The sequence below is a fragment of the Hippocampus guttulatus genome, chromosome 9 (genome assembly GCF_054856545.1).
Source record: "Hippocampus guttulatus isolate MCC_2025c chromosome 9, RoL_Hgut_1.0, whole genome shotgun sequence".
In the NCBI taxonomy this organism is placed as follows: Eukaryota; Metazoa; Chordata; class Actinopteri; order Syngnathiformes; family Syngnathidae; genus Hippocampus; species Hippocampus guttulatus.
Window position 1 is genome coordinate 5,417,506 of NC_141269.1, and position 13,673 is coordinate 5,431,178.

The 13,673-nt window shown below is 44.1% G+C and overlaps 1 protein-coding gene across 1 annotated transcript; it reads right to left on the reverse strand.

The window, feature by feature from the left end:
* Positions 1-78: 78 nt before the first annotated feature.
* Positions 79-10,840, reverse strand: nptxrb (neuronal pentraxin receptor b). Its single transcript, XM_086120420.1, has 5 exons — positions 9,911-10,840; positions 7,218-7,590; positions 5,698-5,939; positions 3,600-3,779; positions 79-2,469 (listed from the first exon to the last, which is right to left on the reverse strand). The coding sequence occupies exons 1-5, from the start codon at positions 10,625-10,627 to the stop codon at positions 2,224-2,226; spliced, it is 1,758 nt and encodes a 585-aa protein (XP_085976546.1). The 5' UTR covers positions 10,628-10,840; the 3' UTR covers positions 79-2,223.
* Positions 10,841-13,673: the final 2,833 nt, after the last annotated feature.

Below are 13,673 nucleotides of genomic sequence, written 5' to 3' on the forward strand. Positions count from 1 at the left end.
CAGATGAGTCAATCAGACCCGTCGGTGCATCAGCAAACCCGTTGCGGTGACAACGCCAACAGAGCGAACCTCAGACGATGCCATCAAAATGCAGTTTATTAAGTCGCATCCACCGAGTTCACAATATCAAGCGCGTGAAGGTGCAGAGGAGGACAAAGACGGAATACGGCCTTGGATAATGTAAAGCAAGAGAGGAAAGTGATCGACTACCACTGTGGGCCTTTTAAGGCCCAAATAGGCACTTACAAAAGAAATAGTGGATGGGGGAGAGGGGGGGCTATCATGTTACGGAGGAGGGTTAGGGCCACACCGAAGAGACAAAGCAAATATCAGATCACAGGAAAAGAAAGTCACACATTTGAAATATTGCGAGAACCAATTTTGTGAATCAGATTCAAATTTGACCCGAGTGTGTGTCGTAACATGATGACATGAAGCCGAATGCCACGTTATTCTTCTCAATTCCATTTTTTTCCTTTTGCTCGAACAACTTTATTCAATTTACAACTGTCAACTTTTTATATGCTATTGGAATTTATCTTTATAGATGTACCTATTGGAAGATTACAACTGTACTCTCATTTTTGCAATATTAGTCACGTAAAAAATACGATTTAATTCTCATGGTACTTGAATTCTTTACTGGCAGTATCAAAACTTTATTTGGTAAAAGGATTTGTTTATTTCATGTAACATTACGACTGTTCTTATGTTATTGTCATTTTATTTTGGTGATATGATATAATTTAGTGAATTTCTTCTGGTAATATCGCGACTGTATTTTTGTAAGGTCATGTCTTTTTCTCGTATTATGTACGATTTTTTTTAAACTCGTAATAAGATTTGGTTCTTAGCTATCCATATAGATGTACAACTTTATTATCATGATATTTTACTTCTTGTCAAATTAAGACTTGTGATTTTAGTCGGTGCATTTTCTTTCATGTTTCTTTTTTTTTCTTTTAAGCGTGGCCGTGATACTCCTTCGTACTCGTGCACCGAGGTAACAAAGGGTTTGAAGCAAAGTACACTTGACTGCACAGTGTTAGATGTTTTTGTATCGTAAGAATTAAAGCCCCTCTCATAAACCGCTGAATTCCTTGCGTCACCCTTTTGACCGTTGCCATTGACAACAGTCAAAAGTGTCCATTATAGCAACAAAATGGCAGCCGCCTTGCAACCAATAATGGCCTTTTGATGCTAATACAACCACATTTTAAATGAATTATACCAGCTACAATCCCTTCAAAAGAAGGGAAGCTATACATGAGCTTTTTTTTTCTCACTTTATTACTGAATAGTAATGAAACAGAGAAACGCACCATGCAACGGAATCATAGCAATTTAACGGCATTATTATTTGTGAGAAATTGTTTAAATGTGTGTCTGAAGGTCACACTGGACTTGGCCATTAAGTACAATTTTAGTTTTTGTAATTAAATTTCTTAATGTCTTATTTCTCTTTAAATTTCGTGAATTTTGTGAATGCCAATTTACCCAAACAAGACGTTTGAGAGGCTGAACTGCCGTTGACGCAGTCTTCGCTCAAAATTTCATGCAAAAAGAAAAAAAATTTAAATGTATTCTTCTTGAGTTTACCGTGCTGGTTTATGTGCTTGCGACTCTCTGCAAATTGTGTTAGGCTACAATGCGTTGGGGCTGTGGGGGGGACGGGGGGGGGGGGGGGGGGGTGAGCAACATCAGCAAGGCAAGGCTACATTATCACACAATAAATTACACGTTTACGGTATAAGATCACTGTTGTAAGCGGATGGTGGGAGGAACTTTACTGTATAAAATCTACAAGTATGCCGGACCATGTACACTTGAACATGACGTTACGTTTTCCCGTCGAGAACGTTAACACGCGTCTCAGTTTCAGCATCCAAACACAAGCAATGACATGGGTTTTCATCATCAGTGACTATACCTGCATCAAAACTGTAAGACCCGAAGAGTCTGATACTGTTTTTCTGTTCACAAATTAGCACTGATAGTCCATCTCATCTACAAGCTTGTGTTTTGATTGCCTGACTAAGGCAGTGACTAACCTCACTTTTGAACTAAACACACCAGACATGAAAAACAGACGAGCTCCAAACGTCCGATGAGCGCCGTCCCGTCAGCTCTCTGGCTCCAAACAAATGCTTTACATTCCGAAGCAATTTATTTTACCCCTCGACTACATTGACCTTATGTGAGCTCTCGCAGCCCCCGGCCCCCTCACTGTTTGGGGCTGGAGGGGTTGGATCTTTCAGCAGCGTGGCATGGGTCTAAGGACTCCTTGGTGGCTCCGCCATAGACGTCCACGTCCAGATCGGTCCAGGGGGCGATGTTGCCGAGTACTGAGGAATTGCATTCCGCCAGGGCGGTGACTTCAGCGGGCTTCAACACCCGGTCCCACAGGTTGAACTGGGACAGTTCACCAACCAGCGCTTGGGAGGCGTCGAAGCGTCCGCCAAGGGTGTCCTTTTGGTTGGGGAAAGAGAGGTGCTCTTCAGGATAATTAGCAGAAATAAGGGGAAGGTAACATTAAAAAAAAAAAAAAAAAAAAGCCAGGAGGGGGTGGGTGAGAATTGAATTTTGTTTAATTGGGGGGGGGGGGGGATTTAGGCTTCTGTAGTTCTGGTCGGACCAGTCCAAAAAAAGTGGGTTATTTTTGTTTTTTTCTGGAAAATTTATTTTACAAAAACTGAGTCCATCAACATTAAAGCTCATCGCCACAAAAATCCCTGTCCCCTTATGGTAGGTGCGTTCACTCAGAACGTTCGGGAACTTAGCACATTGTTCAAATGTGCTGTGCGGTGATTCAAAGTGCCCCAAAAAATAATAATAATAAAAAATGGGGCCCAGTGCGTCAGGTGGTACAGGAAAATGAAACATTTAAAGCGTGAGCTGCTGATTATAGACTAATTCAAAAATTAATGTGAACGTAAAAAATGAAATAGGTCAACTATCATGGAAGGTATGACCCGTGAAAAGTGAGGGAACATTGTATAATAATGCAACGAGAAAGGAAGCTAACATTAGCATGCCCTCAAATGTTACTACGATGACTCCCCTCAGACAACGACTGACATCAGTGGTCCCAATCAACCGGTTGCATATCTCGATTTAATGCAGCAATCCAATATTGTGCTGCTCTTGCATGTGTGCCCGCCTTTGCCACAAGGAGATTCTATGTTTTGAAGTGAATACACTTTAGCATTATAATTATTATGTAGTCACGCGTTTCCGTGAATAACACGAGGATGTCTTGGGCTGTAATCCATTTCATTCACAGTTCCCCGCCTGCAAGGTGTCCTTTATAACAACCACCCAGAAGAATGTGCGAGGTGCAAAACCGGCGGCCGTCTCTCATCAAACGTATGCAGCTACAGATAGCGTATAGTACAGAAGGCTTGAATGAAACAAACGAGAACTTCGAGCGTTTTTTTCCCACAATGTGTACGGAGGTTATTGATTATCTTACTTTGGAACGGAACATGCATTACCAACAGCTACATATTTTGTATCAAAAAATATATAATAATTAAACAGTCTCCAGAAGCCGTGAATCTGTAGATTGCGAAAAAATCTCTCCTTCCTCATTTCCTTACCTGCTCCTGGCCCAGGATGAGCACCCCACCAGGTTTGATGGGGTGCCAAGCGGCTAGTCCTTCCCCCCGACCTTTCATCTTGCCACCCTGGTAGGCCTTCCACACACCGTCCCTCAGGGTCCAGCTGACGCAGATGTGCTGCCATTCATCCTGAGGGAGCGACAGCGGCAACTGTGCCACCTGAGAGCGAGGGTGAAGATGAGTTAGCTCAATGAAGCCTTTTTTATGGCTCGAAATGCAGGGAGTCTCACAAAATATGGGTTAAAAATATGCCACAAATAGATAATGCTATTTTTATTTCCATTCCTGTTGACTTGATAGGGTTTTAAAGTGTTTACTTTTTTTTTGTCAACAACTTAATTAATTTGAATGTTCTTGTTCATATATTAGTGTGCTGTTTTCCAAGAAGGCACTGAGTGAATACAAAGACGGCTACATTAGCTTCTCACGTTAGCCAACTGACGAGCTACTCTGTTTATTCAAAAAGGTAGATTCTGAGCCGAAACATGTATTAACCATATATATATATATATAAATAAATATATATAAATTAATATATATATATATATATATATATATATATATATATATATATATATATATATATATATATATATATAGAGGGCGGCCCGGTAGTCCAGTGGTTAGCACGTCGGCTTCGCAGTGCAGAGGTACCGGGTTCGATTCCAGCTCCGGCCTCCCTGTGTGGAGTTTGCATGTTCTCCCCGGGCCTGCGTGGGTTTTCTCCGGGTGCTCCGGTTTCCTCCCACATTCCAAAAACATGCATGTCAGGCTGATTGGACGCTCTGAATTGTCCCTAGGTGTGAGTGTGGGCGTGGATGGTTGTTCGTCTCTGTGTGCCCTGCGATTGGCTGGCAACTGATTCAGGGTGTCCCCCGCCTACTGCCCGGAGATGGCTGGGATAGGCTCCAGCACCCCCCGCGACCCTAGTGAGGATCAAGCGGTTCGGAAAATGGATGGATGGATGGATATATATATATATATATATATATATATATATATATATATATATTTTCTTAAATCATATCTGACTGGTGTTGTGCATTTGTCATGCACTGAGTGACAATGGCGGCTGCTTAGCTAGTTTCTCATGCTAGCTAATTGTCTAGCTGCCATTCGATTGGAAGCAGTACTGTATAATACAGTCATGCAAACACAAATAAAGAATAGACTTGACTACTTTCAGTAAGTTACAGTCGACCCCCACATACTCGCAATTCCGCACCTGCGGATTTATGTTTGGGATTTTTTCCATCCCAATTTTTACAAATATTTGGGCATTTTAATGATTTTGTTTGGGGGGGTTTTTCCCCATCTCCTCATATTGAATGTTGACCAATAATTTTTGGGGGGGTTCGAATTTTTTTGTCCCAAATTTATTTCATCCATCCATCCATTTTCCGAACCGCTTGATCCTCATTAGGGTCGCGGGGGGTGCTGGAGCCTATCCCAGCTGTCTTCGGGCAGTAGGCGGGGGACACCCTGAATCGGTTGCCAGCCAATCGCAGGGCACACAGAGACGAACAACCATCCACGCTCACATTCACACCTAGGGACAATTTAGAGCGTTCAATCAGCCTGCCATGCATGTTTTTGGAATGTGGGAGGAAACCGGAGTACCCGGAGAAAACCCACGCAGGCCCGGGGAGAACATGCAAACTCCACACAGGGAGGCCGGAGCTGGAATCGAACCCGGTACCTCTGCACTGTGAAGTCGACGTGCTAACCACTGGACTACCGGGCCGCCCAAATTTATTTCAATAGGTGTCAAATATACATGATTTTCGCAACACGCGGGACAGCCCAGTCCCTATCCCGTGCAAGTATCGGACGCCCGCTCTACTGTAATATCAATCATTTTTCATAGAGGATAAAGAATGCATGCATGTGAGTACTGTTATACAGTATCTTGTTTATACATTTGTTGTTCCATATGTGTTCAAATATCCGTCACTTAAAGGTTTGTAAAACCGCACATACCAACTCAAGGCACTAATGTAAGTCAACATTTACACTTTTGTTTGAGGCATTTTACATTACAATAATGCTTGATCTGTATCAGGATCTGGCTTAGTACCTTATCATTGATGAGCAGCTCCACGGGGTTATGGACGCCCTGCAGCAACACCAGCTCGTTGGGCTGTCCGGGCACGGAGTACGAGAAAGGCGTGCCGATCCCGCCTTCCTTAGCCTTCAGCCACACGCAGGCGGTGAAGGCGTACATCTCAGTTATCTCCTTCCGCACCAGGCCGTACATGTAGTTAGTGCGCATGGGGAAGGACAGCACGAAGCCATCGGGGAAGGACGGCTCGGTTAGGGCTTTCAAGAAAAAGAACATGGACAAAAGAGCGGCACAGACAAACCATTAAAGAGTGGAAAACGGGGACACTTGTGAATGCTTACACAAGAACGTTGTTGTTTCTCCAAGCAAGAGCTCCACTAATGATCAGCCTCTCAACTACAGCAGTGCCTCTTAGAGAGCTGAGAGAATCTAAAAGCAGCATGAGACGGATGGAGATACTTGACAGAGTGTAAAAAGACTCCTAAGCAAGCCCTAATCAAAAGTTGTTGGGTTTATTTGTATCATGAGCTCTCCATAAAAAGCCACACTCAACTATGCTTTTTTTTAGTCTCTCAACCAAATGACATGACATAAGTTGCGCATGACTGCTTCCGCTGCAGGAAGCTAGCTCGACAAATGGATGATTCAACACTGAATGTGAGAATTTAAAATGGTGCTACAAGGTTAGTCAACATTTGTGATGTTCAGGGGGACATAAAATATCACATTTTGAATGAGGTTTCAAAATTCCACATTCAGATTTATGCTAAAGCCCGCTGAAGCGATGCAACCAAACCTGACTGAACTACAAAGAATAACTTTATTCCCATCTCTCCCTTCCATGTTCCCAACCTCGCTTAAAGATGTTGCCTTAAAGAATCGCTTTTTTTTGGGGGGGGGGGGGGTATATTTTCTGCTCTTGTTTAAAAATCGTCTTGGGAAAGATTACTCATGTTTTTGTTAAGAATATGGAGATCTGATACTGCGGCAGCTCAAGGGCAATCTATTCTAATGGGATGAAGAGCCGCTGGCCATGGAGTAATCCTGAAATCCTTGACTTTTTGCTTCATCGCCGAATTTGCCCTTGCTTTCTTCGATTTTTCTGAATGTGGCCCTCTGACGAACAACCCAGCTTTAGGATTTCTAATTAAATTCACTCAACAGCTACCCAGTTGCATGCTCTGCTCTCCTTTCTCAGGGTCTCTCAACCTTAAGGATCGTAAAATACTTTTTAAAAATTCCATTTGAAATCAAGTTAAAGACCATCTTCACAATGTCCGGTGTTGTCCAAATTTGCTATTGTAGATAAACGGCATGGTCTCTGATCTCTTAGGAGGATGAATTCTCTCAGCAAAGGAGAAATGCTCACTAAATGTGAACAGTGAGAAAAACAAGCGTTTTGCATGCATAGAGGAAGTCTTGCATTTTGTAGTTTGTCTCATTAAAAAGGAGCACAAGAACAAATTGAATAATATAAATGAATGTACATTTTTGTTCAGTGTCTATTCAGCTGCCATTTCGTATCGCTGACTCACTGTGCTCCAGTTCACTGACACGGTGGTTGGCGGTGTCCAAGCCCTGGTTGATCTTCTCATACTGGCCCTGTGTCTCCTTCCTAATGGCCTGCCGCTCCTTCTCCAGCATTTTTATTTTCCTCTCTAGCTCGCCCTCCAGGTCCTCCACCCTCCAGAGAGCCTTCCCGCGACCGGGGACCCCTTTGGCTGAGGGCTTGGAGGCGGAGGAGCCCGGTCGACGGGCCCCGTGGCCTACCGCCGCCGGGCCCGGGGGCGCAGGGTTGGCGTTGCCGGTGGCTGGAGTCGGAGGCTTGGTGGCCACCGGGGTGCCGCTGCTACTGCTTGTTCCTGTAGACGTGTCAGTGAGGTTCAGGGCAGCTGGGCCGATCTCTGCCTGGAAGAGGACAAATCAATCTGAGTTTTTCTAACTTCAAAAGAAAGTTCCTTGTCACTCAGGAAAAAAAGTGAAAATGGTTTCGCTCATGTCTGTTTCTTAGCGGAATTAAAGGGCTCTATAATTGTAGACAGGTACATGTGTAAACTGGCACATCTTCATTTTCGTGCCGGGGCAAGTCTAGTTGACTGTGTTGGAGAATTTGGCAGACAGTGTACCAGCATTGAAAGGCGTTTTCTATTTGATGCCTCCGGCGGACCTGACAATTGGGTCAGAAAGTAGCCTAAACTTTAGACCAAGTAAGTGCAGGTCTAAGTTGTGGCACAGGTTGTGTAATGCGATTTTGGTGAATTGATGATGGCGCACACAGACTGATTCTGCACTCTGCCGATATGTGTGGTAGATGTATTTCATTCATAAATATGACATTGTAAAGTTCATTCAATGTTTTCATGCACGCTCTAACCTGACAACATTGATAAGCTGTCCACTGTAGTTACCATTGTCCCTGAAAGTGTTATTTCACGATTATTATTTTGATCATCGTGATTCTATTTGGGCCATAGCACTGCTGAGTCACAGATGGACACAAAAGGTCAGGGTGGCAGCAAGTCTCCGGCTGCCGACTTTGCAGCGTTGATCTGTGATCATCCACCCATCGAGGTCTGCACCGCAATCGTCAATAGTCTTTCACTCGTATTTTGCTTATCCACCTTAAAGCATTTCACATTGACACGAGTCAAAAAAAAAATTTCCAGCAGCCATGTGAATAGTGAAAGCAGTGCAAATCAGCTATGTTCTGTTACATTAAACAGGTCATGAATGTTGTGTGACTTTCAGCTTGGCCCATCGAGCACCGCAGACATGATATGCTTGTCATTGTTCATACACTGGATGCCCTTTGTGACACAACCCACCCAATGTTTTTCTTTTCTTTTCTTTTTTTTAATATGGTCATTGTTACACAACGTTATACAGAGCGAGAAAAACAAATATCAACAAGGGTTGCTGAGGCAAGGACTGTCAGTCCGGGATGTAAACTTGACAGTGAGAAGGATAACGTTGGAACTGTTTATTTATTTCGAAGCGTGCCCTTGTCTCCATCTCAGCCCACACGCACAAACACACAGGCTGTTAAGAAGCTGACCTCTCTTTGCTCAACCTGGCCAGCTTCATCTTTTATTCATGTCTCTCTGTCCTGCATGTGGAGAGAGGGTAGGGAGAAACGCTGTTGTCACAGCACTGGGGCGTGTCGGGTTGAGGGATGTGGGTGGCCGACACTTCTGATCTCGGGCATTCATCAGGAGATAAATATGTAAATATAAAGCTATACATATTTCTAAATATATGTGTATATAAATATGCGGTGTATGCAATTTACACATAGACATATACCATATACACCACACACACAGACGCACAACTACAATTATTCATGACCCACCCTTACAAAAAAGATGCTTTCTAGATGCATGGCGCTGTCTTGACATTACAGTACCTAATTTAATTTGACTCTATACAAAAATGTTGTCTTTATAAATTAAGTCATACTTTTTTGGACAGTTATTTTGCAAAACGTAATGTAATGTGAAAAATCGCAGTGGTGTAATGTCCGACATCAAACTGCCATAACACACTGAATTGAATACGGACTGGATATCGTGAGATCACCTTTGCATTCATTTTAATTTAATGTTTAGTAAAATGTATTATACCCTTAATCCTACATTTTTGAATACACTGTGGTTCCTCATTGGGACATATTAAATGTATTGTATTGAGGGGAAAAACAAATATGGCAATTCAACTAATTGTCAGCACAATAGCATCGTTATCAAAGTATTTTTTTTAATGACTCGTGAAAGCAAGAAAAAGCAAAACATATTCAACAAGAGACCTGTTGGATTCAACATTTGCGGATTATCATGATCTGAATGATTTAAGAATCTGAAAGATCTGAAAGACATGAAGAATCAACACAATTTTTAGCAAGTCCATTTGTGTAATTGATATTGTGACAGCAAGTTAAAATTGACTTGGGCAATTATGTTATTTGGTGCTGGGACTGGCCAATTGATTTCAATTTTGGGTTTTCGCTATACTTGAAAACAATGGAAGAAAAACAAGCGTAGGTTTGTTCAAGTTGTGTTTAAGTTTTGAACTCCGTGAATAATTCTGTTTACTAATCGTTATTTTAATATCTATCAAAATAATCCTGATTATTATCAATCCCGTCACCCAGCCTTACTATTAAGATAGCAAACTGTCGGGGGGGGGGGGGGGGGGGTGTTTACATTCTAGAATAACAATCTGCACTTACCTCCAACTTCTCTATTCGGTCCTTCAAATCCATGATAGCCCGGGCCAGCTCCTCCACGGCTCGGGCAGTCTGCAGCTGAGAGGCGGCCGAGGAGGTGACGTCGTCCCCGGCCATGACCCGCCGGTTGCCGCTCCAGACTCCGATGCTTCGCTCAGGTCCGGGTCTCCCGCCGTCCTCCTCCTCCAGGGCGCTCTCGCACTCACTCAGTTTGCCCGTCAGCTCCCGGATGGTCCTCTGGTCCATGAGGATCTGGTCATTCTGCTGCATAACCATCTGCCGGAGCTCCTCCGCAGTGGTGCGGAGGAACGTCCACTCCTCGTCGGCGAGAGGGTCGTCCGACAGCGGCTGTTGCTCGGCTTCTTTCCCTTTACAGTCCCCGAGTGGAACCGGCGTGCAGATGAGTCGGCTGTAGCTGAACACCTTGGCCGAGCCTTGTCCGGTCTCCTCCCCGAGGTCGAGCTCGTTCAACGTGGGGAGCCCCAAGCCGAGTCCATTTCCTTCGCCGTAGGAGTCGGCGCCATGTAGAGCGCCGAGCGGGCCGGCGTGAGCCACCGCACCGGGCCGCTCCAGAGGCTGGAGGAGCGTCTCTGACGTCAGGGTGCCGTTGTCGGAAAGAGCCGCGGCGCGTTTACGGGGATAAACGCTGGCAAAGATGCAGATGACGGCGCCGAGGAAGGCCAGAGTGCCAGCGCCCACCAGAACCACCATAAACTTCATCTTAAAGAAAATTTTAAAAATAATAAATAATTCTCTTAATATCACGTAGATGAAAAATGGAAACGTGATACTCGGAGAGGATTCTTGTCGAGGATGTCTCCTGCTCTGTAGGACCGAGCAGTCTGGATGCTCGCCGTGCTGTTGCTAAGCTGCTCTCTCATCTGCACGTTGCCATGGAGACCGCACTGTGCAAGAGGAGGAGGAAGAGGAGGAGGAGCCAAGCCGTGAGCCTCTGCGTCAGTCGCAGCAGGCTGGCCGGGGTGAACTCGCAGCATCGGTGTGAACAAACAAGGCACTGATAGATCAATGCATGTGTGCGTGTGAATGTGTGTGTCGTATCATGTGGCGTGACAAAAACAAAAATGTGTGTGTGTGTGTATATATATATATATATATATATATATATATATAGGCGGCCCGGTAGTCCAGTGGTTAGCACGTCGGCTTCACAGTGCAGAGGTTCCGGGTTCAATTCCAGCTCCGGCCTCCCTGTGTGGAGTTTGCATATTCTCCCCGGGCCTGCGTGGGTTTTCTCCGGGTGCTCCGGTTTCCTCCCACATTCCAAAAACATGCATGTCAGGCTGATTGGACGCTCTAAATTGTCCCTAGGTGTGAGTGTGGGTGTGGATGGTTGTTCGTCTCTGTGTGCCCTGCGATTGGCTGGCAACTGATTCAGGGTGTCCCCCGCCTACTGCCCGGAGACGGCTGGGATAGGCTCCAGCACCCCCCACGACCCTAGTGAGGATCAAGCGGTTCGGAAAATGGATGGATGGATATATATGTATATATATATAGAGAGAGAGAGAGAGAGAGAGACATTTAATAAGCAATTATTTTTTTCAAAGTCCTTATACCATGTATTTTTTTCAAATATACAAAAGCAAAAAAATATTCCTGTCACGAAGCAAGGTGGTGGAGGACCCCAAAAAGCAGGCAGGAGAGAGGAGCAGGGTGTATTTGAAGAAGTGTATTGATAAAACACAGAAAACTAAATCCTAAACAAACAAAGTCCAAAGTATCAAACAAAAAACCATGACTGAAGCTCAAAACGATCAATAACAGAAACATGACCAAAAACATGACCTAAACTTGACTGACAAACAAACATGACAGCAGCAAATAGCAACGACGACCCGACCATGAACAGTCGGCCGGGAGTCCTTTTAAAGCCACTATTTACCTAACGACCAACAGGTGTGCAACTGCATGGAAAAGACCCTCAGTGCCACATGTTGGTCACAAACCGAAACATGACAATTCCAATAAATAATAGCAGATTGTCTTGCTAATGTTTTGGTATTACATGTTTGGCGAATGCTAAAATACATGAAAATTAACCATGAATTCAAATGAAATACAAGTTTATCCTGTTGATCACTTGGAGTATACTTTGACTCGCAGTCTTTTTACAACTTCATATACTTTTACAAAACAAGTGTGGCGTAAATAACTCAGTAAGTCGTAAATCACATCAGAACAATAATGCTGTGTGGGTTTATCACTTCAAATCTTTTGTTTCATGAAATATCGATTTCTACTGCACTTCTCAAGCAATGAGCTTATCTAGACAAGATATTCATCCATCCATTTTCCGATCCGCTTTATCCGCACAAGGGTCGCGGCGGTGCTGGAGCCCATCTCAGCTTTCTTCGGGCAGTAAGCGGGGGACACCCTGAACCTGTCGCCAGCCAATCACAGGGCACACAGACGAACAACCATCCGCGCTCACACTCACACTCACACCTAGGGACAATTTAGAGTGTTCAATCAGCCTGCCATGCATCTTTTTGGAATGTGGGAGGAAACCGGAGTACCCGGAGAAAACCCACGCAGACCTGGGGAGAACATGCAAACTCCACACAGGGAGGCCAGAGCTGGAATTGAACCCGGTACCTCTCCACTGTGAGGTCGATGCGCTCACCACTGGACCACCGGGCCGCCCTCAACAAGATATAAAATCAATAAATAAATAGACATAAAGAAGAAAAAAGTAAACTACTGACCAACCTAGAGTACCCCCTTCGCCTTTCCAAATTTGCAGCCTTTTGACACTCTGCTCAGCTTCTCTCTTGGCTTCTCGGTACGACAGTAATATTGGTGATTCCTTGTTTAGGATTATATATATTATAGGATTATATATAATATATATTCATAGTCTTATGCCTATGAATGTTGCAATGCAGACTGCATGTGTTTCAGCACTGTTTGTGTTCTAATATCTGTTCATTAAAGGGTAGCCGCACCTTCCGATAGATGCTAATTGTTAGCCTGTGTTGCTTCCCATTGTATTTTTGCATTCAGGTAGCAGAGGCTCTGTGGGTGCTTTAAATACACGTTTAATTCTCTCTGTTAATGAATATTTACTCATTTGTATTTGCCAAACCGACGCTTGTTGTGAAGTGAATTGAGTCACCTGTCACCATTACGTTCTGCTAAAGGACCTGTGTATAGGCTTCATAAATGGCAGAATGTTTGATACAGCTCTCGTATTGGAGCTCATTAGATTCTGTATCCCAATCAAGTGAACCGGCGAGTAGCGATTCAATATACCCTTGGTCCACAACATCTGCATCGTTTCTTTGCCTCCACACATGCCTGACATTAGAGAAAACTAGAAGCGAGGCCCCATTAAAGATTAATGGGCCACATTCACAGCTCTCACACACAATGAAAGGGAATAAATCAATTGCTTTGTTTTGTTGAACGCGGGGGGCGGGGGGGGGGGGCACAACATAGATGAGTACTGTGTAGGAGAAAAGTTGTCAAAGTGAGCTGGAACTAAAATGAAAGCATTCTGCGCTGCTGAAAAGGAACATGAACAGACAGTTCAATAAAGTTTATCCAATCCAAAATGAATGTGCTAGCCACATAACGCTAACAAACTCAAGCTTGGGTATGTGATCAAAGTATCGGATGGCGCAATTGAACTGCATGAAGAGCTTCAATGATTCTAAGAGACCAGTGGGGAGTTATGGGGGCATTCTTGCTAAGTCGTTATCAGCGGATGAACCACTTGGCCAAATTCTGTATTCTATTACACTATCTT

Coding starts and splice junctions, on each gene's coding strand:
- nptxrb (XM_086120420.1), bottom strand. CDS start 10,627: ATGAAGTTTATGGTGGTTCTGGTGGGCGCTGGCACTCTGGCCTTCCTC. Junction 7,591..9,910: donor ACCGAATAGAGAAGTTGGAG/GTAAGTGCAGAT, acceptor GTCCTCTTCCAG/GCAGAGATCGGCCCAGCTGC. Junction 5,940..7,217: donor TGTCAGTGAACTGGAGCACA/GTGAGTCAGCGA, acceptor TTTTCTTGAAAG/CCCTAACCGAGCCGTCCTTC.